Here is a 25,580-nt window from a genome sequence, read left to right on the forward strand (position 1 = left end):
AATGCTTAGGCAATATTAAAAAGGGGAAGCCTCATGGTATAGTCACAGACCCATGCACCCCCCCCCCCCCCACACACACACACACACACACACACACACACACACACACACACACACACGCACACACGCACACACGCACACACATGCATGTAAGTGGCTATACTGCTTAAGAAAAATATATAAGCAATAAGAATAGCACATGCAAGTGATGATAGTTAGTTAATTTATTTAAGTTCAACCTCAAGACCAAGGCCATTGGCAAGGATATTACAAAAGCTCTTAATTTCTATTGAACATTATTGCTCACTCACCTTAACCCATTTAGACCACATTTTCAAAAATAGCAGATCTACAAGCTCGTAGTGCGGCAATCTTGTAGATCTACTCGTTACACGGGCTAAGCAGCCCATTCCACCACACATGCATGCATGCATGCATGCATGCATGCACGCACACACACACACACACACACACATGCACACACACACACACACACACACACACAGAAGGAGATCATCAGGATGGGGAAATGAAAGACCATGTTGTGCAACCCGGCCCCCTCCTTCCTAAGAAAGAACTGAAACAAATACCACAGGATGGCCGTTAGTTCTCACGCTCGAACCTCCTCCCACTTATTAGCAGACAATTGGACTTGAGTCATAGTGACTCGACTCGAGTCGCATATTTGACGACTTGTGACTCGGACTTTGAATGTAAAGACTTGCGACTCGACTCGGACTTGGAAGGTAAAAGACCAACGAGACTTGAGACTTCACTCCGACTTGCTAGCCAATGACTCCAGACTCGACTCGACTCGAGACAAGATGACTTGTGACTTGTTTTGTTTCCGAGCATATGGTATTACGGCGTCGGTGTGCAGCGCAACTCCACTCGCACACTAAGGCAAAACCTTTATTTTCACCACACAGCTGCAGTAGATTGAAAAGTTGCTTCCTACCTTTGAGTTAGTGTTGCTGAAAGACACCCAGATCCAATTGTATATTCCATATTTCCATATGTACTAAGTGTGAAGTTGTGTCTGTAAACTAGTGTCAACACGGAGGCACACATGCAGTCAGTGACAGTTGTGAGCATGCGCAGATTGCACTACCTCTGTTCCAGCGTACAGGGACAAAACGGCCATTAGGGGGAGCCATAGTACAGTGAAATACAGTGGGGAATATAGATTGATTCATTGATTGAATACTTTATTGGCAGAAATGTAATCGGTATAGGGTACAGTCAAACACTGATCAAAAAGGGATCACTGAAAAAAGTCCTTGCTGTCTTGTTTCCATTCGGTCCTGGGTAATCAATTCATAATCATGACAAGTCACATGACAAATAACAAAATTCAAATTCTAGACTTGACACAACCTTGTGACTCGACTTGTGACTCGGCTTGACTTGCCCACAACAGAAAGACTTGGGACTCAACTTGGACTTGGGACCAAATGACTTGGGACTCGACTTGGGACTCGGATCTGAGGGTTGGATTGACTTGGGACTCGACTTTGACTTGGGACCAAATTACTTGGGACTCGACTTGGACTTGGGACCAAATTACTTGGGACTCGACTTGGGACTCAGACCTGAGGATTTGGACTGACTTGGGACTCGACTTGGACTTGGGACCAAACGACTTGGGACTCGACTTGGACTTGGGACCAAACGACTTGGGACTCGACTTGGACTCGGACCGACTTGAACATTTGTCTGCTTATTAGTGATCTGATCATGGTTGACCTACATAAATAATCAATGGGAATTAAGTAGGATGTCACATAATGGACATTTAATATCTAAATCTGGAGATTTTCATTGATAAAATGGTAAATGGTGCGTTTATATAGCGCCTGCTTTACATAGATTGTGCATTATACATTCACCCACACACACGTACAATCATACACCGATCCCGGAGGAAACCATGCAAGCACCAACCTGCACATCGGGAGCAATTAGGGATTCAGTCTCTTGCTCAAGGACACATCGACACTAACTCTGGGGGAGCCCGGGTTTGAACTGGCAACCTTGTGGTTCCCATCCGGTCACTCTACCCCTGACCCACTGCCACCCCTGTTGATAATTAATAGCCTTTAACAGCGGAAAAGTAAAATTCAAATTAAATCAACAATAATAATAAAGCACTTTTAGAACAGGCTAAATAACCAGACACCCAAAAAGGTGTGTCCCAGCTTTAAAATGTAATCGAACTAGCTAGAATGGAATACCGGATGACTCGCCCCGGTGCTTGCCCGTTTTTCCTCCCGGAATTGTCACCAGTGAGGGGGATAACTTTGTAATATGCTATTGGCTGTTTGTATTCTTTTTGGAAAAATATAAAAAGATACTCCTGTAGAAAGGCTATATTATTTTACTTATATTGACCCTATAAACAATTTAGTATTATTTAGTATTATGTAAGGTTTTGCACACTCAAATGGTACCTCGTCAGATAATCCCCACATAGCCTACAACAACTTCTGTGAACAATGTAGTAGCTTTTCCTAAATTATATTTGTACTTAGGCTGTCTGCTGTCATGAAAGTTTATAGTTAGAGAAATTCAAAGTCCAGCCGTCTGCTGTCCAGCCTCTCCCACCCCTCACTGGGGAAAATTCTGGGAGGAAAACAGAAACGGGGCGAGTTATCTTGTTACCCTAGAATGTATGTTTGAGGGATTGAAAACAAATGTAATTATCAGTTGCCCACTTTTGGTTAGTTACCACAAACTATAGGCTATAATAATTTGTAACAGCGTATATAAATTACGTCGACAATCCATTAAAACACAGGTCGGTGTCTGGTGTGTCCAGAGCTCTGCGTAGGTTCTGCCAGAACAGTCCAGGGTGCTGTGCAGCCTGGGACCAGCTCAGGTAGGTGTGTCTCTTCACCAGCCTCCTCATGCGAAAGTAGGGAGACAACTGCTGGGCTGGAATGTCCTCCAGGAACACCAGGATCAACACGTCCTTCTTCTCATCAAACAGACGGTAGCTGCACACACAGGACAGGAGAGCAGCTTTGTAGGCTAAGTCAAACATGACTTGCGTTATGTGCAGTCTCATTCACGGTAAGACTGCTTACAATAAGTAAACACATGCCGTAAGTGAAGCTGCATCTACTGCAAGTAAACATTTATTTATCGTCAGGATCGGCAGTTAAACCCCCGACACACTGTCAGGCAACATTGGCAGCCTAGGTGCCCCAATCCAGGCCAATTGAATGAATTGAATGAAAGGTGCTTTTGATAAATCAAAAATATGAAAAATTTGAAATTTGTACATCTATATACATAGGGCCCGGGGTTCTCAACCCGTGGGTTGCGACCACTCGGGGGGTCGCCAAATTATTTCTTTTTGCAACTGAATGGCTGGAAAATGGAAATGAAGCGTTTACATAGTACACTTAGTACATGCATAAACTTTCCTTAATGATTATATGTGGTTTCAGCATTAATTTGTGATACATTTTCTCTATTATTAAGGTTATTTTCAGTTTGTATTGGCGGTGGGGAGGGGGGCGGGGCGGGGGTCGCGAGACATGGCCAAAGCATTTCCGGGGGTCCCCGGCCAAAAAGGTTGAGAACCCCTGATCTATAGGACCGTTTTCTTTCACAAAATGTTTAAGCACACATTGCATAACATAGAATGCATAGATTTCCCTGACACTTCCAAGTGAGTAAATGTGGCGTTCAGAGAAGATATACATTTGCATGATGTTGCAGTGAAATGTCTAGGTAATTGGGAGCCCACCTGGCCATCTGGATCTCTCTAGAGCACCATTCACTCTCCAGGTAACGACGACTGATGACACAGATGGTCTTTCTGCTGCCATAGATGGCCTCTGTGATGTTCTCTATGATGGCTTTACCTGGAAACATAACAAACAGTCAAACCCGAGTCAAAACTACTATGCATAGACATTATTAAATACTGCCATAATAATGCCATGAAAGGACCACTTTTCAACCTACCTTCATATAATTGGTCCTCACTATAATGTTCATGATAAAATGCCACAATGTTTGTCTACTCTCTCTGTCTTATAGTCTCATGGGAGGGCTGTGGGCATTTCAGAAACCCGTCCACCAGTGATATCATCGATGGGGAATCCAAGCTAATGGAAACTGCAGGCTTTCTATTCCTGAAAAGTTGCAATGGAAGCCAACCTTCTCACGATAATAAAAATCTAAATATTTTGTAAAAAATAATAATATTTGCCTAACAATCATTTCACTGGTGTGGACGGGTTTATGAACTGCCCACAGCCCTCCTTTGAGACACAGACTGAGTAGGAAAAAAATGTGATATTTTATCATGAACATTAGTGAGGACCAATTATATGAAGATAAGTTGAAGTGTTCCTTGAAACACAATATGCCCTGTTTAAATGTGTTTTAGGTCTCTTTCTGTCTCCAACACTTTTAAACAGGCAGCTTTAAATAAGTGAGAGACAGAGAGAGGTTAGTAGTACCTGGTAGGAAGTCTCGGTGGTGCAGACAGAGTCTCCAGCCCTGCTCTCCCTCCAGCACTGGAAGCATTTCTCTGTAAACCCAGAGCTCATCATGAACGTTGTAGGAGATGAAGGCATCGTAGCGCTGAGGAGACCCCCTCTTTCTTTTCTGGGCATCATAAAGGAAGGCCAGGAAGAGGTAGTAGGCATAGAGGAGCTGCAGGCTGCAGAAGTGGTAGGCGAAGGATGTGAGAAGAGTGAGCACAATCACACAAGTGGAGGAAACATAGCAGACGAAGCTAGCGTCCATCCAACAGGAATGGAAGTCAAAGTCCAGAAATCTGGTTCCCCTTTTCACCAGAGGATAGCCACAAGTGTAGCTGTGAGCATCAACCACCTGAGTTTGGCTGTTGTTCAGAATCCACTGCTGAAAGTCGAAATTAGAGCATTCACAAGCGAAAGGATTGCCACTCATATTAAGATACCTGAGAGCAGGAAGAAAACTGAACACAGAGATATTGATCACCGTCAACTCGTTCTGGCTCAGGTCCAGTAAAGATACTCGAGTCAGGTTGGATTGTTCCAGGAAGTCCAGGGACTTCAGTTTGTTGTTGGTGAGATGGAGAACTTGTACGTTTGGTGTGTTTTTAAATGTGATGTACGATATGTTAGGAGTAAATAATTGATGATTGCATTGTATTGTAAGGCTCTTCAGGCTCTTCAATAACGGTAAGTCATCGTAACTCAGCAGAGAAATTAGAGTAAGGGTTTCAAGTTCATCCAGTCCTTCAAAAACGTTTCCTTGCTGAGATTGAAGTGCCTTCAACCTGAAATTCTGTAAGGTAAGGTACTTAAGCCCAACGAGTCCTTCAAAAGCTTCTTCGTGCAACCAACCATGGTTGTCCAAATATCCGTCTGAATACACATCTAAGTGCTTCAGAGATGTAAGACTTTTAAAATCCATTTGATTTAAAAGTGCAATGTAATTCTTATTTAAATCCAATAATTCTAGTTTCTGTGAACCAGTCCAGAATGTATTGCCAAGCTCATGAATGAAATTGTTAGTAATAGTTAGAACCTTAAACTCACGGAGATGTTGAAAAACACACCGTTTCATTTCAGTGATTTGGTTGAAATCTAGATGAAGGTGTGTGAGTCTGGTTACATTGAAAAAGTCTGAGCAGTGTAAATGATTTATATTATTGTATTTCAGGTTTAAGATTTGAAGCATGGAGAGATCCTTAACATCGCCTGGCACTTTAGTAAGCTTGTTGCTGTCGAGTTTCAGGTGACTCAGTTGTTCCATTTGTTTGATTGAATCCTTTGACAGTCCAGTCAGGTAATTAGATGATAGATCAAGGTTGGTTAGCTGAGTACAATTTGTCAGTTCACTTAAGTCGGGCGCTTGGTTAACGAGTAGGTCAAGTGTCCTCAGTGTGGGTATTTTGCAGGCAACATTTAAGAGACCTCTGTTTAGACCCTCCATAGAAGACAGCTGTAGGTACTCTAGTGAATCAAGGTTCTGTAGAGACTTTATGATGGCGTTAAAAGAACTTTCAAGAGCAAAACACACATGTGTTATATTCCTGAGAAAATGCTTGTGTGGTATGTCCCACTCCCATCCTGATCGGTCACAACAATGTGTCAGATCAATTTTCATGAGATTTGGAAATACAGCTGTTGTGATGCTAAACGTTTTTATGGAATCTGAATTAATTCTCAATTCCCTGAGCTCAGAGGACATGTTTAATGGCAGATATTTTGACTGAAAAGACACTAATTTCTCAATTGTGATTTCCAGCACATGCAATCGTGGTACTTGTAAGATGGTGATGATATCTGTCATTTGTTGTATGAGGTTGAAATTCAGATATAGTTTCTGTAAACTGGGGAGTGACTGGAAGGCAGCATGGCTGATGAATTGGATATAGTTCCAATCTAAGCGCAATAGCAAGAGGTTAGACAGTCCCTGAAACATATTGTCTGTCAGTGTTGTTAGACGGTTATTGTTCATATAGAACTTTTTAAGTTTCCCCAACAGACTAAAAGCCCCGTCATCAACATGAGTTATTGAATTAAAACCCAGTGACAATTCTCTGAGATTCGTCAGATTCATCAAATCCGTCCTGTTTATCATTAGAATGTTGTTATGAGTGAGTGATAATGCCATAACTTCTCTGGGAATGTTGTCTGGTATGCTACCGAGTTGACGGCGTTCACAATCTACTGAAACACCAGTGGTGACATTTTCAGAGTAAAGAATAGTGCAGTCTTTCAGGACGTAAGCCAGTATAGCAGTGAGATAAAGCGCAAACGGCAGGAATAAGACAGGGAAACAATGCCAGATTCCTCTCTGTGGCATCATTGCGGTCCTTCAGGGTGAACGGTCAGGTCCTTTTGGGGATTATGCTGGTTGCTGCAGGGAGGGAATTCGGACAAAATCATCAAGAGTGTGCATTGGTGACAAGTTTAACACTTTTGACATGGTGTTAGAGGTATGGGCATAAGGTTTTCAAAAAACATCGCAAACAAATTGGGCTCGCGCCCCTTCTAGTCAGTACATGGTTGAAACCCCAAATCATTGATAGAAGAGATTTTTGGAAATCAATGGACTCTGTTACTATTGGCTATGCAAAATAACATAAAAGATGTAGGAACAAATGGACACGGTGGCGCAGTCTGTAGCGCTGTCGCCACACAGCTAGAATGTCCTGGGTTCGATTCCAGCTGGGGGCGTGTTCTCTCCTCCGCGTCATCAGTGCCCATACCCTGGGTGGGGTTGGCAAAAGGGCCTTACTGTGTGGAGTTTGCATGTTCTCCCCGTGTCCCCTATAGGTTAGGTACCCTCACATGTTCTCCCTGTGTTCCCTAGGTACCTCACACAAAAAACATGCAGTAATCCTGGTTTCTATACTGCCCCCTCCCCCTCTCCCTGGCCGGCCGGGGCACCTGATGGAGGGGAAAGGATCTGGTTGGAATTAACATGTTCCTTCCAACGGGGGAAACTCCCCCATATCAGGTGAAAAGAAGCGACTTGGACTCCTCATGCATAGAAGAGAGCATGAGGTCAGTCCGTTGCTCTCCCCAGTTTGGCAGAGGGAGTGTAGTGACCATGATTTCATTTGATAATTGACACTGGCTGAAAAAATGGTGGGATGAAAATGTAGGGAGAAAAAAAAGAACTTCTGGAAAGGCATCATTTTCAAGCTGACGTCCACGATGGCTGCCAGGAGCTATGCAAACAGGCCACTAGCCAACACCATGGCAACAATAAAAAAGAAAGTCACCAAGTGCATGTCATTTTTTATGATTGTTTGCATATTGACCACCCAGATTTATAGGCATTTTAAGTGAGGGAGGGAAGCTGCACACTTGTGCTGACATGGCAGTTTAGCTTGCGGCACACAGTGCATCATGAATCCAGCTTGAACAAGTTGTGCCTGCTTTTTACTTACAGTAATGTAATGTCAGATAAAAGAATATCTCTCTATGGCAGAGGTCCCCAAACCACTGGTACTAGTCTTTGAGCCCCCTCTGGTGGTACACAGAGGAGTTGCCCTAAAAAGGAGAAAAAAAGAGTTAAATGAAATATTTATATTACTACAGGTAGTTCTTCTGACAATCTGACCACGCAATTGTGCTCTCCAGACATGCTGAAATGAGCATGACGGCACACCTAGCCACAAAAAGGGCAAGTATACGCTCCTGTATTTTAACTAAATAAAATAAATATAATTCAATGTTATTTATTATGGTGGTACATGGAGAGCCAAATATTTTCTTAGGTGCTCTAATGGTATACTTTTCAATGAGTTCAATGCTCCGCTCATCTCGGTTTACAGTACTACACAAACCACCAAGATATAATATAGAAGAACAGTCGCATGCTTCTCAGGATCATTTGCACTATAGCCTACTGCAGATCGTCCTGTACCAAAATAATTCAAATATTGACGCTTACCCTGAACTCGGCGACAATCGCCCTTCCAGTGTGTTACTCCGGGAGGAATGAAGGTACATTTAAGAGAGTTCATGTGACATGAACTGCCTCAGAGTTATTTGAGGTTATTTGCCCCAGCAGCACATAACAACAGTCTGACCACACACCAAAGCCAGGAGAGCGAGCGAGCACGCATGCGCACACACGTATGTATGTACGCACGCACGCACGCACGCACGCACACACACACACACACACACACACACACACACACACATGCACATGTGGTTACAGATTGGGAATTGGGATGAGGAAATGAAAGGTCACGTTTGACGTGCACCAGAGATTGGAACAAGGTACTGAAACAATTAACCCACGACAACATGGGTCTTGTCATCATTTTTTCTCCCCACTTTGGGAACCACTGGTCTAGGACGGTGACCTCCAGCCAGCCAGCCTTTAACTGTGCTGTACTGTGTGTTCATTCATCTCAGCGGCTCAGCTTTAGCCTCATTCTTTCCCGTTTAGCTCTCTCCTCTCTCTCTCTCATTCGCTTCCTTCCCACCTCGTTGTAGCATTCGACAACATTTAAACGTTTGTGTTCATACTGCTTCCGTTGCCAGATAAGGGGGGGGGGGGGCATAGAGGCATTTAATTGTTGCTAAACATCAAAGGTTGGTTGGCTGGCCCCGGGATTCCGTCACGACCATTAATGCCCTGCCAGTTCTCTCCCCAGATACGACAACCAACCACTGCCTGGAGACCTGGAGTCACAACTCACAATGATGGCTGCCGTACAGTCACACAGGCCTCAGCTTTTAGCACAGCTAGGGACTTATAGCGGCTGCAGCTTCAAGGGGCACAAAGCTCAGGGAGGAAGGCATAGATATTTAAAATAAATTACAAATAGATAGATGCCTCATTGGCCGCTGCTGTTCGTTGGAGCCATGTGTGTTGAAGGAGGGGCGGAGCAATTTACACCGGGGGAGGAAGTATATACGCCGGAAAAGAGTGGAAGGCACGCTACGTCACGCTGCCACTCAAGTGATTACTGGCCAATCACAGCGCATCTTATCAGACCCGAACATGCGCTCTGTGACGCGCTCATGCTTCCGCGGTGCTTCGCAAGGAATCTCGGGAATATGTTTTGCCCTCCCTTGAGCTCCAGGGCATCTACCTTTATATGTCTATGGTGGAAGGCACCAAAACTGGAAAACATTCAAAAAAAGAAAACACCGGACTATTGCAAGTAATGCCACCAAAATGCATCTGCAGCTAGCACACCCTCACCCCGCCGATGAAGTGAAAAGTTTCTGAATTTCTGTAACGGGGGTCGGAAGGGGGCACCGAATGTGGTCGTATAGCGGCAGGCACCAAAAAAGGGTTGATCCGGCCCTGGGGCTGCAGGGAGCATAGTGCCTAATGGGACTCTCTTTTTTTTGCAACCGGTGTGACCTGAAGGGCTCTTGTTTTACAGCGCCAGCTACTACTAGTATATAACCTCACAAAAACTATGCCTAAACCTAAAACCTCGCGTAAAACAAGCGCCCCCCTCCTTAATTAAATAAGGTTAGGAAGCGAAGACCGTACGGTGGACTCCATGTTGCTCCCTGGAAGGAAAGAAACATGCGCAGTGGGCCTATATGCAGCCAACACTGCTGCATTCGGCTTCCTTGGTCTCAATTGCGCATGTTTCTTTCCTTCCAGGGAGCAACATGGAAGGAACACCGTACACGCTCTTCGCTTCCTCACCTTAGCTAATTAACCTTGGTCCCAATAGGCTCCGTGCACAGCAGCCATATTGGAAATGAATCCTCCTTACTTCCTCGCAGACAGTGGTTCTCAGACTTTTAAGTTTCTTAGGACCCCCATACTGAGAGTGTACAGATGGAACTAAAGGAACCATGAGGGTCCCCTGGACCCCACTTTGAGACCCATACTGGTGTAGTTGCAGAGTATTGAGCACCGAAGTGCTGACGTCAATATCGGTGAAGGGCGCAAATCCACGGGTTCATGTAGTTTTTATTTGCATTGTAATCCCCATAGGGGGGATTTTAGACCGCCTCATATATGGACTGTGTTTACACTCATATGGATATGAAGAATCAACTGACTGAGAGAAAATGCTATCGTTACTGCTACTGAATTAGTTACATTTTCGCTATAGAAACAGACAAGCATAATGTATCATATATGAGTGACTGACTGTCGCAAACGATACAGAGACACCTCCCTGACAATAACGCCGAGACAGCTTGTTTCTTTTTGGACCACAATGCTTATATGAAACGATTTCAAGACGAGCCCATGTTATTCTCCATAGAGAAATGACTTCCGTGAACCAGGCAGAACCAGGGGACGAGCGAGTGACGTCAGGACTTTGGCGCTCTGTTTTTCAGTAAGCCAAAAGCACAAAAGCAAACTGACTCCGTTTGTCGAAACAATCGCTTGATTTACAAAAAGTGACATTTCAAGAGTTGAGAAAAAGCTAAAATAACTTATTTTAATGTGGGTTTTTTTGCAGTGAGGTTGAGACACTCGGTGGGAAAACAGAATGAAGAGGTAGGAAAGGAAGACGTGAAGGTAGGAAGCGAGAGAAGGAGGCTACATGGCAATAATAGGAACAATACATAATGAATCAACGTTATGATATTAATCATAATAATAATGTTATAGGGGGTAATCTAGCAGTACTGACTACGGTGCAAAAGGCTGCAGTATTGTCACAGTTAAAATCCTGAGTCATCCATTTAACCACTTTTAAGCCCTACTTTGTCGTAAGACAAAATAAGCGATGCGACACGTTGCGAGCTTGTAGATTGGCTATTTTCGCACTTTTCTTTTTACATATGAAACGGAAGCAAACATGGAAAAAAGTATCTCATGAACAGAAATGCCGCACCCTGCTCTTGAGCATTAGCATTAGATTTTATTCAAATTGACAAGACCTTTTTTGGTCACTCTGGATGAAAACACCAAACACTCTTGTATTGATGAAGGTCCAGAGTACTGTAAATATCGCCTTTTTGTTTCTATTTTTAATTATTATCAAAATGGGCGGAGTCCAAGTGTCCTTGAGCAAGACGTTGAACCCCAAATTTCTCCCGATGTGCAGGTTGGTGCCTTGCATGGTTTCCCCCGCCATCGGTGTATGAATGAATGTGTGTGTGTGTGTGTGTGTGTGTGTGTGTGTGTGTGTGAATGGTTAAATATAATGCAATGCACAATCTATGTAAAGCGCTTTGGATAAAAGCACAATATAAATGAACCATTACCATTTTATCATTTACGAAAAGTATTAAATAAACAATATTGTACTAATTTTTTAAAGTATTGTGTAATTGTGAGTCATGTAGCCTATATTCTATATTTCATATAGACATTCAACCAATTTTTTTTCTTTTAAAATAATTTCATAAATACAATTAAAACAATAAAAAATGTATTCCACATAATTATGTAACGTTAAAGCGGAGGTGAAAACAACCGAGCTTGTATGTAAATCTGCTGTTTTCACTTGTTGGGGTCCCGCGGAAACCCCAGGAGGAGACATCAAACTTCTCTTTAGCGTCACGGGCTAAAAGGTTTGGGGACCACTCGCCTCGATATACCCAGGCTTTCATTTTCGTCTGCGCAAAACATTAAAGCCTGGAGGAACGCATTGGCCGCTCTAGACCAGAAACCTAAACACATTAGCTCAGGTTTGGGGACCACGACTGGCCCAGAGTCACCAAGTCTGATGCTGCTGAGCAGATTGTAGGATTCTATCATCATGACATACTTTATTCGTGTTCGCTTCAGTTGTCACCTGCATCCCAACAAATGGATGTGCCAACATTTCCTTTAGCACGGAAATATAAACAAAAATCTAAAAAAAAAAAAAGTTAAATATGACAAAACTATATAATCATTCTGGAGAGAAATCTAAAATGTGCCCAAGACAGGGATGCCGGGTTTTAATGTGATTAAAAGATATATAGACTCAGGATTTGTAGTACTGTGATTGGCTATATGAGAATACAGCCGTGTGCTACTTCGCTGTGTTATGGTACATCAACACCCCACTCTCAGCTATTACTGTATATCTGCATAGCAAAACAAAAACGAAAAACAAGTCAAATAAATTAAAAAAAATTAAAAAGAGAGAGAGAGAGAGAGAGAGAGAGAGAGAGAGAGAGGAGATACATCTCAAAAAAGAAAAAAAATATCACAAGCTCTTTTACGAGCCGTTAGCGTATTTAACAATAACTCAAATCTCCTTCTGTGGCTAACATTTTTTTTTAATCTCCTCTAGAATATTGTACAGAAGTTGTTTCGATGCAAGACTCATTATTACTTTTTTTTTATTGTCTTTTTTTTTGTAATTTAGTTTTTTGTCTTTTTAGAAAAACGATGCGCAGCAGTTGTGTCTACTTCCTGCTTCTCTTGGTCCGGGGGGGGGGGGGGGGGATGGCGGGAGGATGGTGATTGGATGAATGGTCGTCTGATTAATCATCTTCGCCTTCGACCGGGTCTGTGTCCCAGCACGTTATGTCAATCTCTGGAAATGCACACACACAGGTTACTTTTTACAATGTAGGCATCCATGGCAGACACTCTTAATACAGAGCGATTTGCAGTAAGCACGGTAAACACGACAGCATGCTTTCTTTGTCTTTTCTTTTTTTTTTTTTAAGATTTGTTTTTGGCTTTTCTGCCTTTATCGATAGTTTCAAGAGAAGACAGACAGGAAAGAGGGAGAGGGAGATAATTAGAGGAGAGACGTCAGGCCAGAGCCTATATGTGGCATGCGCACACACACACACACACACACACACACACACACACACACACACACACACACACACACACACACACACACACACACACACACACACACACACACACACACACACACACACACACACACACACACACACACACACACACACACACACACACACACACACACACACACACAATTTCGTCGGGCAGAGACATCTTATCTCCAGGTTTTCTTAGATTTTGACGATATACTATTGTATCATGATGGATTTGTTAATAATATAATTTCATCTTGAAAATGGATTTGCTCTGACCTGGTGGCTTGTTGTAAAACACGGGCGTGTGTTTGGCTGAGCACTCCTCCGATTGGCCAAACTCCTCTTCCTGTGATTGGCTGAAATAGCCTTCACTACCAGCCTGTATAGACACAGACGGGGACCACATCAGCTGCTGTAATGTGATTGGCCAGTAGATGGCGAATGTGTTCACTCAACTCAACTAAAAGCAACATTAACAGTAACATTGTCCTGATTATGTGGAAAGTAAGTGAATATACTACTAGTACTATAGGGCTAGTACTGGACTTAAGTGCAATTGTGTGGTACTTTTTTTATTTTTAAAATGTTCAATACTCATGTACTCTTAAGTATATTTTGATGCCAATGCCTAGTGTATATACTTTTACTCAAGTAAACTTTTGAATACAGGCCTTTTACTTGTAACAGAGTATTTCTATGTTGTCGTAATACTACTTTTATGGACAGTGGTTCTCAACCAGTGGTCCTTGAGGGGGTTCCAAGTGGTACTTGGTGGTACTGCACCCCAGCTAAATGATGGAGAATTGGTAACCAAATGGACCCTTACCCTTAAACAGTGGGGCATTTTAGTTTTTGGTATGAAGAAAAAACTAAAAAAAACGGGTGTGTCAAAAAAACTTTTTTTCAAGGGATGACATTTACAAAAAAGGATATGAGTTCAGGGACCTGAGGTCCTGAGTTTAAACTCATATCCTTGTTTTTTTAAATGTCATCCCCTGAATTGCTCTGTAGAAAACCACTGATTTAAAGGAGAATGCTAGAAGGCTTACCTTACCTTTATAGTTTATTTATAGTTGTTACGTCCCCACCAAAGAGGTTCCAGGTGTTATTTTGTGCAAAAGTGCATTATTGCATTATAATTATTTCCCCTAATAATAAGCCCTAATTTTATTTATTTTTGCTAATTCGCTTATTTCCATCAAAATAAGTAGTAAAGTGTGCCGCTTGGGATACTATTTACATTATGAATTGAGCGAGGGAAATAAGCAAATTAGCAACACCCCAATGCCCCATTCAATTCAATGCAATTCAATGCAATTCAATTCAATTCATTGAGGGCTTCTTATATTAGGGGAAATAGCCAATAATGCGCTTTTGCACAAAATAACACCTGGACCTCTTTGGTGGGGACGTAACAACTACAAATAAATAGGTACGAAAGCCTTCTAGCATGGCATTCTCCTTTAAGTAAAAGATGAATAAATATAATATATAAATATAAACACCACCGCTGGTTGGTTACCTGAGTGCCCTCCTTCAGCAGCGCCTCCCCGTTGGTGATCAGCCGCTGTGCGCTGTGGTGGTCCGGCTCCGCCCCCTGCCCCTCCCCCGCCGCGGCGTGCTGCAGCGCCTGCTGGTAGCTGAGGGTCATGTGGTCGTCGGCCCCGCCGCCCGCCACCGCCACCAGGCTGGAGGGCTCGTCGTCAGCGCCGGCGCCGGCCGAACCCGAACACGTGGAGCCGTCCGCCATGTCGTCGAAACTCAGCAGAGGCATTGGTCTGGGACCGCTACACGACAACACACAGACCACGTCACGACTAGGCCCGACTAGGCCCAGAGGCATTGGTCTGGGACCGCTACACGACAACACACAGACCACGTCACCACTAGGCCCCGTGGCGGCATTGGTCTGGGACCGCTACACGACAACACACAGACCACGTCACCACTAGGCCCCGTGGCGGCATTGGTCTGGGACCGCTACACGACAACACACAGACCACGTCACGACTAGGCCCGACTAGGCCCAGAGGCATTGGTCTGGGACCGCTACACGACAACACACAGACCACGTCACCACTAGGCCCCGTGGCGGCATTGGTCTGGGACCGCTACACGACAACACACAGACCACGTCACCACTAGGCCCCGTGGCGGCATTGGTCTGGGACCGCTACACGACAACACACAGACCACGTCACGACTAGGCCCGTGGCGGCATTGGTCTGGGACCGCTACACGACAACACACAGACCACGTCACGACTAGGCCCGTGGCGGCATTGGTCTGGGACCGCTACACGACAACACACAGACCACGTCACGACTAGGCCCGTGGCGGCTGTTACGTCGTCGCCTAAACCGCAATTCGCCCCTTTGTCAGCCTTCCGATTGGTCCCCGACTGACTAACCAGCAGGCTCTTTCTGCCTCGTTTATGTTGAATTTGCATCTTTTTTGGAAGAAACTAAAAGCAAACATGATATGCCCATGCAGTCACTGCGTGACGTTCCTTTTTTTACTGACACCGAGTTTAAAATAAGAATTGAACGCACAGAATATCAATATGAGGCAACTAGTGGACGGAGGGAGAGGATTTTTGTCTAACCACGAAACCGCAACCAATGGGTGCGAAGAGGGCGAATTATCTGAGATAGCCGCAATTATTCTGCACAGTCTTTTTACATTTTTATATAAAACAAAATAAAAATATTAGTTTTATTAAATGTCATGGGAGCGGCAACTTAGTAAGCTAAGGCCAACCCCCTCACATGACCTAATAAAAGCGACGTGATTGGTTCAGAAAAATCCCACCCGTGTGACGTGAGGGGCGCTCTCATCATCGTAGATCATCATGCTTCATCTCATACTGGCCAATCAGAATGCCTGTTGCCACAAATGTACGTCATATCTGGCGGACATTTGACCTACTGTAGCTTCTCCGTTCATTGTCCATGGCAAATATGAGCCGTGTGGGGGACAAGACAAGTACATTTTCTCTTCATTATCAATGGCATGTAATGTTTGCGTGGCGGACATTTTGTGGGGACAAAAGCTGTATATAGGAGGGGCTGGCGCCCCTCAAAACCCTCAACCTGGAACACAGACATAAAGGATTGTCCACTTAAAGGACCACTTCACCACTTTTCAACCTTTCTTCATAATAATAGGTCCTCACTAATAATCATGAAAAAATAGCGCAATTCTTTTCTACTCGGTCTGTGTCTCATAGGAGGGCTGTGGGCAGTTCAGAAACCGTCTTCCAGTGACATCATCGATGGGGAATACAAGCTAATAAAAACTGCAGGCTTTCTAGTCCTGAAAAGTTGCGATGCGAAAATGGAAGCCATCGTTAATGAAATCTAAAAAAGATTACACAAAAATCTTGTTTAAACAAAAATCTGCCTAATGATGATGTCACTGGAAGACGGTTTCTAAACTGCCCACAGCCCTCCTATGAGACACAGACTGAGTAGAAAACAATCGTGCCATTTTATCATGATTACTAGTGAGGACCTATTATATGAAGATAGGTTGAAAAGTGGTCCTTTAAATAAATAATAATAAATAATAAATATGTCCAGAATAGGGGACACCGGGCGGGAAAGTGGTTAACCACTTCAACCCCAGCACTAGAGCTATACAAGCTCACAGCGAGTAGCATCGCAACATGAGTCGTGAGCTTGTATATCGGGCTCATTTCAACGAAGACACACGTAATGAGGATCAAAAAGGGCCTGCACCTGACAGCAGCGGGTTTGGCGCTGGGGCTGCCGCTCGTCCCGTCCGCCAGCGGGGAGGAGGGGGAGGTCTGGGAGCTGTCCCATATGTCCACCAGGCTGTCCGTCCCCGACTCCCACACGTTGAACTTGGCGGGGTCGCGCGCCTGGGGCGCCACGCTCTGCACGGGCCTGGGGGGCGTGGTCTCCTGGGGCTCCGCCTTCCCGGACCCTGAACCTGCAGACGAGAGGCGAGAAGACCAACAGGCGACTTTAGCTTTAGAGGAAAAAAGGTAAAGAAATGTAATATTTATATTATTATATATATATATATATATATTTTTTGCTGCTGCATCAATAGAAACATTCCATTGGCCAGATATATAGGGGATGACTAAAAACCTTTTCCATCTGGTGGAATATTTTCTCTTTTTTCCTTCTTTCTTTTGTTAAGATATACGTTTGGGGCTTTTTAACTTTATTGACAAAGTAAGCGGAGACAGACAGAGAGAGAGAGAGAGAGAGAGACAGGGGGAGTGACATAAAGCAATGTTCGTCAGTATGGCGACTCCAACGCACGATGCGCTGGCAGGCTGCCGGACGACCGCTAGGCCTTCCCGGGCCAACATGTTCTTTTTCTGGACAAAAAGTGTATTTTAGACAAGAAGTGACTAAAGTTTTCCACCCGTCCAAAGTAATTTCTGATACAGACATTATAGCCAGGAGGACGTGCACACATAGACATCAAAGGGGGCTTCAGCCCTTTAACCCCCCCCCCCCCCCCCCCCCCTGAAGTCTCCTGAACTTGAACGCAGCATTTTGCGCTGAACTGCAGGTTTGTTTCTAAATCCACGTCGTACGCCACATCTCCACTAGCTAAAGAGTGCTGGGTTGCGCCCTGAAAATAGCTGCGAGTCTGCGACGCGTTGTAGATCTGTAGATCTGCTATATTTTTGTCCAAAAGCGCCCTCTTGCGAGATTTCAGCCCCTGCCCCTCCAATACTCACAGCCGACCGAGCACATTCCCTGCTCATACAGACACACAACGCTGGGCATAGGATTATAGGAGCACCGCTCAATAATATAGATGCCCCCCACCCCACCCCCCCCCCCCCCCCCCCCCCTCCCCCCTTTGGCCCCTCCCATTCTGTGCTTCCTCACCCCACTCATTGGTGCCGTCGTCCTCGTGGTCATTCCTCTGTTCCTCTGTGATGGGCGTGGTGACTATCTTGGGGATGGGCGACGCGGCAGCCATTCTGCCGTCTAAGCTCGCTTCGGTGGTGTCGTCATCATCGTCGCCATCTAGTGGTTCACAGGAGCATAGCAATACATAATACTGCCGTATACACACACACACACACACACACAGCAGGATGTTCAGGTTGAGGAACGGAAGAAAAATGGTCATCAAAGCTTATCTCCTCTTTTACCAAAACCTTTGTTGGTATACCAATGTGGATGTGGTGGCTTTTGGCAATTATGTATAGTTGTATACTTACTTTTCGACAAGAAAAACCTGTAAAGTTGTATATATAAGTCGTATACGATGGCTTATAGAGCGTCACAGTACCGCCCCCATATCCCCTGGGCCACGGAAGTATTCTTTTATATTTCTGAGGGGCGCCAGCCCCTCCTATACACAGGTTTAATGTTTGTCTTTAGTTCAATTTGTTTTGTAAACGCATTGACAATGAAGGGAAAATGTACGTCATACTGTGTCATTTATACGTCATATTGTCTCTTTATTGTTAATGGCGTTTGATGTTTGTATTTGCACCGTTTGTTTTACATCGCCATTACATCACCTAATCAACACGAGTTAGACTGAAATATATTAGCGCCTCTCACACGGGTGTGCTTTTTAAATATCAAAGGGTCATCTTGAACTGTGTTCCAAAAATGAACAAATCGGCCCGGCAATTCTGTCAGGCATGTGACCCTGTTTTGTTTATGATATTGAGTTTCAGTCTGTGTTTGGTGAAAGATTATTTTCTTACTCTCATAATAAATGAACACTTTTTCAGTGACGCTTCATATCCCTAATGATTAAAATTGCTGGGCTCATTTGTTTATTTTCAATAAAGAAATGTAAAACCTCTCGGCATCAGACTTGGGTGTGGTTATTATCACACTTTGAGAAGCATGCAGGGTTAGTTACTATAGTTACTACCATAGCCTGAACAGCATGGGTTAGTTACTAGTTACTACCAAGGCCTGAACAACATGGGTTTGTTACTACTAGTTACTACAATGGCCTGAACATCATGGGTTAGTTACTAGTTACTACCATAGCCTGAACAGCATGGGTTAGTTACTAGTTACTACCATGGCCTGAACAGCATGGGTTAGTTACTAGTTACTACAATGGCCTGAACATCATGGGTTAGTTACTAGTTACTACCATAGCCTGAACAGCATGGGTTAGTTACTAGTTACTACCAAGGCCTGAACAACATGGGTTTGTTACTACTAGTTACTACAATGGCCTGAACATCATGGGTTAGTTACTAGTTACTACCATAGCCTGAACAGCATGGGTTAGTTACTAGTTACTACCAAGGCCTGAACAACATGGGTTTGTTACTACTAGTTACTACAATGGCCCGAACATCATGGGTTAGTTACTAGTTACTACCATAGCCTGAACAGCATGGGTTAGTTACTAGTTACTACCATGGCCTGAACAGCATGGGTTAGTTACTAGTTACTACCATGGCCTGAACAGCATGGGTTAGTTACTAGTTACTACAATGGCCTGAACAACATGGGTTAGTTACTAGTTACTACCATGGCCTGAACAGCATGGGTTAGTTACTAGTTACTACCATGGCCTGAACAGCATGGGTTAGTTACTAGTTACTACCATGGCCTGAACAGCATGGGTTAGTTACTAGTTACTACCATAGCCTGAACAGCATGGGTTAGTTACTAGTTACTACCATGGCCTGAACAGCATGGGTTAGTTACTAGTTACTACCATGGCCTGAACAGCATGGCGTCATTAACACACATTAAATGGTTAGTTTGCAAACTTTTGTCTAGCGACGTACACACATCATGACAATGTGACATTTCTTACCGTACAAAGATAAACAGCAGTATAACTCGCTTGGCATATTTTAAACGTCTTAAAGGTCATATCTATGGGCTTTAAATGTTATAATGTCAGCAAACATTATACATTAGCGCTGCTTTACAATACTATTTGTGGTGTGACAGAAGATTGTCCTCAGTCTTTTAAATGTCAGTTCTGCCGTTCATCAAGCGGCTCTGTGGCAGAGCAAGGCAGAAATCAATGTTTATGAACACCAGATACTAATTAGACTATAATTATAGAGACGCCCAATATAATTGGTAAATGCCATATCGGTATCGAACCAATCCCGAGTAGTAGCCTATACTTTGTACTCACAGAGCTTCAATACAAATAATGTGATATAGATCATTCCAATATTGTGCATCTCTAACTAGGCTATACAATAACACCAGTCACAGTTGGTGAAAGCACAAAGCATGGATATCTGAATACATCACGTATACGTATATCATGACTGTGGAGAGTCACAGATGTTGAAATGACAGGACTGACTCGTATACTGACGCACGAATGACAGCATGCTGTATGTTGTTGGCAGCGCTTTAGGGGGCCAGTCAGTATTGATCACCGATCAGCAGAGTGTAGAGTGGTCCATTTGGTTCCAGTATAGAGTGACGTGGCGCTGAGCCAGTATTAACATGCAGTGTAAAAGTGGCTTTTAAAGTAAGCCATGTGGCCCAGACGCTTTCTGCAGCGTGAGGCGGCATGGACTAAAGATGACAATTTGCTTCTGGCCCATTTTTACATGGATTGTGAACTGACGTGTTGATAAATGTGCACCGTCCGTGGTAAAAAAAAAATCAATAAAATAGATGTACAAGTACATCCCCTGGACATGACGCTAGTAGGCTATGTCGCAGGGACTTACCCCAATCCAAGCCTTGATGCAGAGTGCCAAGCAGAGAGAGGGCACTTGGCCTGGGTAACATTTCTAGAGTCGTTGGCATGAACCCGGTCGAGGGATCGAACCCCAACCTCCCAATCTCAGTGCGGACACTCTCTAGTCTAACCACAAGGCCACTGGAAGCTGGTACAAAAATAAATAAAATGGCTTTTGATTGGGGACAGGTGGATATGTGAGACTTTGTTTACAGAAGGACAGAGTTTCGCTTGTGCTGAAATCCTGTTTGGACTGGAAGGTTCAGGCTGATACAGGACCAGGCAGAGGGTCAGCTTAATTTAAGCTCAGATGGGAAAATACTAGTTTAACTAAATTGTGAAAGCAACAATTTAATTAATTCAATGTAACTTCTCAAGGACTTTAGGCCAGTTTGAACTGGGAGATGGATGTGATTTTTGTCTGCTCATTTCTTTGTTTCAACACACTTCACAATCACAATTTCACTTCTTCTTTTCCTGAGCTGTTCCTGAGTCTATTTAAGAGCTGGAGAGATTGGGAAAGACGCCCGTTACTGAACAAAAAGCTGCACTTGACACTCAAATCTATAGCCTTATAGGAGACATTGGCTTAAAAGCCTGTACTTAAACTGGTCTAAATTGTCGAATTAGAGGTTCATTTGGACAGTTTTTTTTATTTATGTTCTGTTTCGTATGTTGTTTCTATGGACCATGAGTCTGCAATGAAGCCACCCATTCATTCATTTAATTCAGAGGACAAAAGGTTGAAGGGGGTTTGTTTTTTCGCTGTTAAAAGGAACCAGACTGAGCCGGTTTTCCATCCACTGACTCTGCAAAATGATCCGCCACCAGAAAGCCAAACAGAAATGGGACATTCGTGAAAACACTTCCCGGGAGGGACACAAGTGAAATGGTCCATTTTGCAATAATGAGCACTTATTCAGTCAAGTAAAAATTAGAATACCGACTTTTACTTTGTAACAGAGTATTTTATACATTGTGGTGGTATTGCCAATTTTTACTTGAGTAAAAAGTACTTGTTCTACCACACTGAGAACAGAGCATGCGCAAGACACTTCATGGCACTACTCCACACAAAGGTCAAGGGTCAATGAGGTCGGCCAGATGATGAGGTCACAGAACACAAAACCCCACGGCTGGGGGGGGGACGGGGACGTACACGGGCCAGGTTACTACGGTAACACGACAGGCGGCCATAACAAAACACACTCACAGGTTGGATGAGAAGAGAAGGACCAGCAGCAGTAGCAGCAGCAGCCGTGTGTGTGTGTGTGTGTGTGTGTGTGTGTGTGTGTGTGTGTGAGGAGAATTTAAGATGGGAGAGAAAGAGTGAGATTTCATCAATCAGGGGTGCAACACGAGCTAATCGATTTAATCAATCCTAAAAGAAAATATATTTTCTTTTCCGATTTCGAAATAGATCCGCTCTGCAACGGTTCTGGAACGGTTGGCTCAGAGTTGAATGAACACTGATCGGTTTACAGTGTGGATTTGTGGTCCCATGAGATTAAACATCGTATCAAATATTGGGTCCGTTCGTGGCCTAATTATGCATTTTAAACTGGGGGTCCCCTTCGATTAAAAAAAGGTTGAGAATCAATGTAGAACACCCGTGTTGAATAGCCAAGTTAAAGTCAGAGGTCCATCGATCGTCCCTGAGAAAACAGAACATTATTTCACAGCTCAAAACAATCGAGAACAGAAATTAACTAAACCACTTAGTGGCCACCATTATTAAGGTCATACAGTGTAACGTTCATTTCAGTAAGTCCTTTTGGCAACACTCATTACAGCGTTTGTTTATACGAAAGGAACGCTGGAAAAGGGAATGCCGCCGGGTCTGAGTAAATAGATAATTTGGAATGTACACAGAAACTGTATTAATTACCTCTAAAATACATTGTGTAAAACACATTGTGTATGTGTGTATATCTTATCCTTTGTGTCTGAGCTGAGTTGTCTGTTTGTTTTGTCTTTGTCATAAAAATCTAAAAATCAATACAAATAGTATTGGAGGGAGAAAAAAAAAGAAAACTGTAAAACACATAAATAACTTTCTGGTACATTTCCGATGCCTATGTCAGTCGCGGATAAAAAATAGTGTTTAATGTGTTTAAATTGTGTTTTGAGAAGATGTCAAAAACACATTCATGCGAAACATTATGTATATCTTTGTTTAATTAAAAAAGTTACACTGTATGACTTTAACTAAACACAATCCACTTAAAAACTATTAAAACAAAAAACGGTACAAGGAGTCAACACAGCTACGAAGACAACATCTAAAAAACAACACTACTATGTGGTCAACAAGCAAACAATTATGTCACACAAATGGACGAGAGACTTTACCGTTACAACCACAGAGGATCAACACACGATTGAGTTACGTTAGCAGGATGCTATGCTACTGGGTTGCTGCTAGCTTGTTAGTTCATTAAGTTACGTTAGCAGGATGCTATGCTATACAGGGTTGCTGTTAGCTTGTTAGTTCATTAGCGAGGAGAAGCTAGGTTGCTAGGCATGGACAAGCTAATGGTTAAGCCTCCATGGTAGTGCTGGTAGTGCTGGGGAAAAAAAAAGAACAAGATCTGTTTTGTAGAGCAAAACGTTGTTGAATCAGGGCATTCCTGTAAATAACTTTCTCCTCCATGGCACCCCTGAATTACACGTTCATTTTTGACAGTTAAGTGTCGTATTACACTACGTAAATATTCAAATGTCATATTATGCTACGCAAATATGCAAATCTTTCCCCCCAAAGATACAGTATGTTCCACAGAGGAATATCGGTTTCCATTAGATTAGAACATGAAATATCTTTATACGTGAGGTTTAACCACTTGAACCCCAGCATCTCTATCTATTCTTTTTTTGGGGGGGGGGGGGGGACGTTCACCAAAAAAAGCCGATCTACAAGCTCACAACGCGTCACAGCGTTGTGAGCTTGTAGATCTGCTATCTTTGGTGAAGGGAGTTGGGGTAGATGGAGAAAGAACTCATGGAGAACACAGTGCACCATAGTTTTACTTCTAGAGGGTCTAAGAAGTGGGTTAACTGAAGTGATATTGATTGAATTCCAAATATTATCAAAGTATTGTGCGACGTACACACCCTGGACTGGCGTCACGGCATGAGCCACCACTACGAGAAACCCCCGTTGTGGAGATCTGATTTTCTTGGCCAGCGACACCACCATGCCATGGAGTGTATAAATCAAGCTTTTTAGATGAGACATTGAGACAGACAGGCGGAAGGTCTGGGGCCACTGACTGCATGTGTTTGGTTTGTAAACAAGGGCTTTTGTGAAAAAAAAAGAGGCACAGCGTTCTAATCTGAGAAGGCGACGGTGGTTGTTGTTGATGTTGTTGTGGCTTTGTTTGGAATCTCTGGTTAGAATCACAGAATGAATTATATTGATTAATTTTATTATATATTTCCCTTTATACTTTTTATTAGATTGGACTAGCATTACACTGCAAGTCCAATCTAAAAAGGAAAAAAAAAAAAGATCCATCTTATTTAAAAAAAAAAAAATGATTACATCTCTTCATCACCAGGGTAAAGTTCACTTCATTCAGTGTGGCTGTATGTACTCATCATGGCAGGAGTTTCAATTAATGAAAACGATTTGCACAAAATAAACTTTACAATAGGTTCTCATCACACAGAGAGAGAGAGAGAGAGAGAGAGAGAGACTAAAGAATTCAGAATAATCAGTAATATCTTATATCATAACTTATAATAACTTATATTATATCCAGTGAATGCAACCTTGCATGATGGAATTTCTCAGATCGATGTCGTGTTTAAACCACATTTCTTTTTGGTGACCAGAAAGTCATTATGTTTTGTTTTCCAACGCTGTGCTGTGATAAACACATCTAACCAAACTGACTATAAAGTATAGTACTTTAAGTGATTGAAATAGTATACTGTGTGTGTGATGAAGTGGGCAGACTTAAGGTTTCCTGAATACTGCAGTATAAGGATGCTATAGGAATGTTGGGGGTTATTTCATCTCAACTGGAAGAGATGGAACCTGTGCAGCGCTGTCAGAGAGGGTGGTGGGCAGGTGGGGTGTGTGTGCGTGCGTGTGCGTGCGCGTGCTTCTTGGGAAGAGGTGTCATTTGTGTTGGTCAGGTGACAGGAGGTATACGTCGGAAGAGAATAACAGAATGTTATGTTTTGTTTCTATTCTTTGTTGTGTGATCTCCGTCAGCCTTGGTCAACCACCCCGACTATCCACTGAGAGCTCGGTTCAACCAAGAGGAGTTTCAATCCCACCCGGAACTGAATTCCAGTGCATTTCTTCATGTCCTTTGCGTGCGAGTATTGGAAGAAATAAGAACTAACGTATACACTCCTTGAGGAATACAGTGAAATTCAGTCCCGATGCGATTAAATCTCTCCATTGACCAATACGGAATATTTCAGAACACAATCAGTCTGTTTTGATTGGTAAGTAATCTTTACTCTTTATTTGTTGATTTGGACGGGACAGTACATATTAATGAACACATACAACAGAACGAACGACAGCAGTAGAGTAGTGTAAATGACTTTGGAGTTAGCAAGGATGCTAATTTCCATCCGTAGTCCAAAAATGTTAGCCTGGAATCCAGACTGGTTATTGGTTTCGTTCGGCAGATTTTTATTATTTGTTTTATTTTATTTTGTTCTCAGTCTGGT

The 25,580-nt window shown here is 43.2% G+C and overlaps 3 protein-coding genes across 4 annotated transcripts in view; all 3 read right to left on the reverse strand.

Moving 5' to 3' along the window:
* The window catches only part of LOC308327279 (uncharacterized protein), a 551,554-nt gene that overhangs the window by 343,180 nt on the left and 182,794 nt on the right, over positions 1–25,580 (reverse strand). The gene's annotated exons all lie outside the window — the stretch shown is intronic.
* Positions 2,771–5,052, reverse strand: LOC308327505 (toll-like receptor 13; the record flags this gene model as incomplete). The annotated part of the gene is made up of 3 exons (XM_080781027.1): positions 4,476–5,052; positions 3,755–3,872; positions 2,771–2,996 (listed from the first exon to the last, which is right to left on the reverse strand). The coding sequence occupies exons 1-3, from the start codon at positions 4,927–4,929 to the stop codon at positions 2,771–2,773; spliced, it is 798 nt and encodes a 265-aa protein (XP_080637153.1). The 5' UTR covers positions 4,930–5,052.
* dbn1 (drebrin 1) overlaps positions 10,399–25,580 on the reverse strand; it is a 124,059-nt gene continuing 108,877 nt past the window's right edge. For both annotated transcript variants that reach the window (XM_080779586.1, XM_080779585.1), the window contains exons 11-15: positions 18,074–18,214; positions 16,937–17,150; positions 14,719–14,983; positions 13,473–13,575; positions 10,399–12,934 (exon numbers count right to left, since the gene is read on the reverse strand). In XM_080779586.1, coding sequence (XP_080635712.1) covers positions 12,882–12,934; positions 13,473–13,575; positions 14,719–14,983; positions 16,937–17,150; positions 18,074–18,214 — 776 coding nt within the window. In that variant the 3' untranslated portion in view covers positions 10,399–12,881. The remainder of the gene's footprint in view (positions 12,935–13,472; positions 13,576–14,718; positions 14,984–16,936; positions 17,151–18,073; positions 18,215–25,580) is intronic.

Source organism: Protomyctophum bolini (assembly GCF_963924005.1).
Source record: "Protomyctophum bolini genome assembly, chromosome: 13".
In the NCBI taxonomy this organism is placed as follows: domain Eukaryota; kingdom Metazoa; phylum Chordata; class Actinopteri; order Myctophiformes; family Myctophidae; genus Protomyctophum; species Protomyctophum bolini.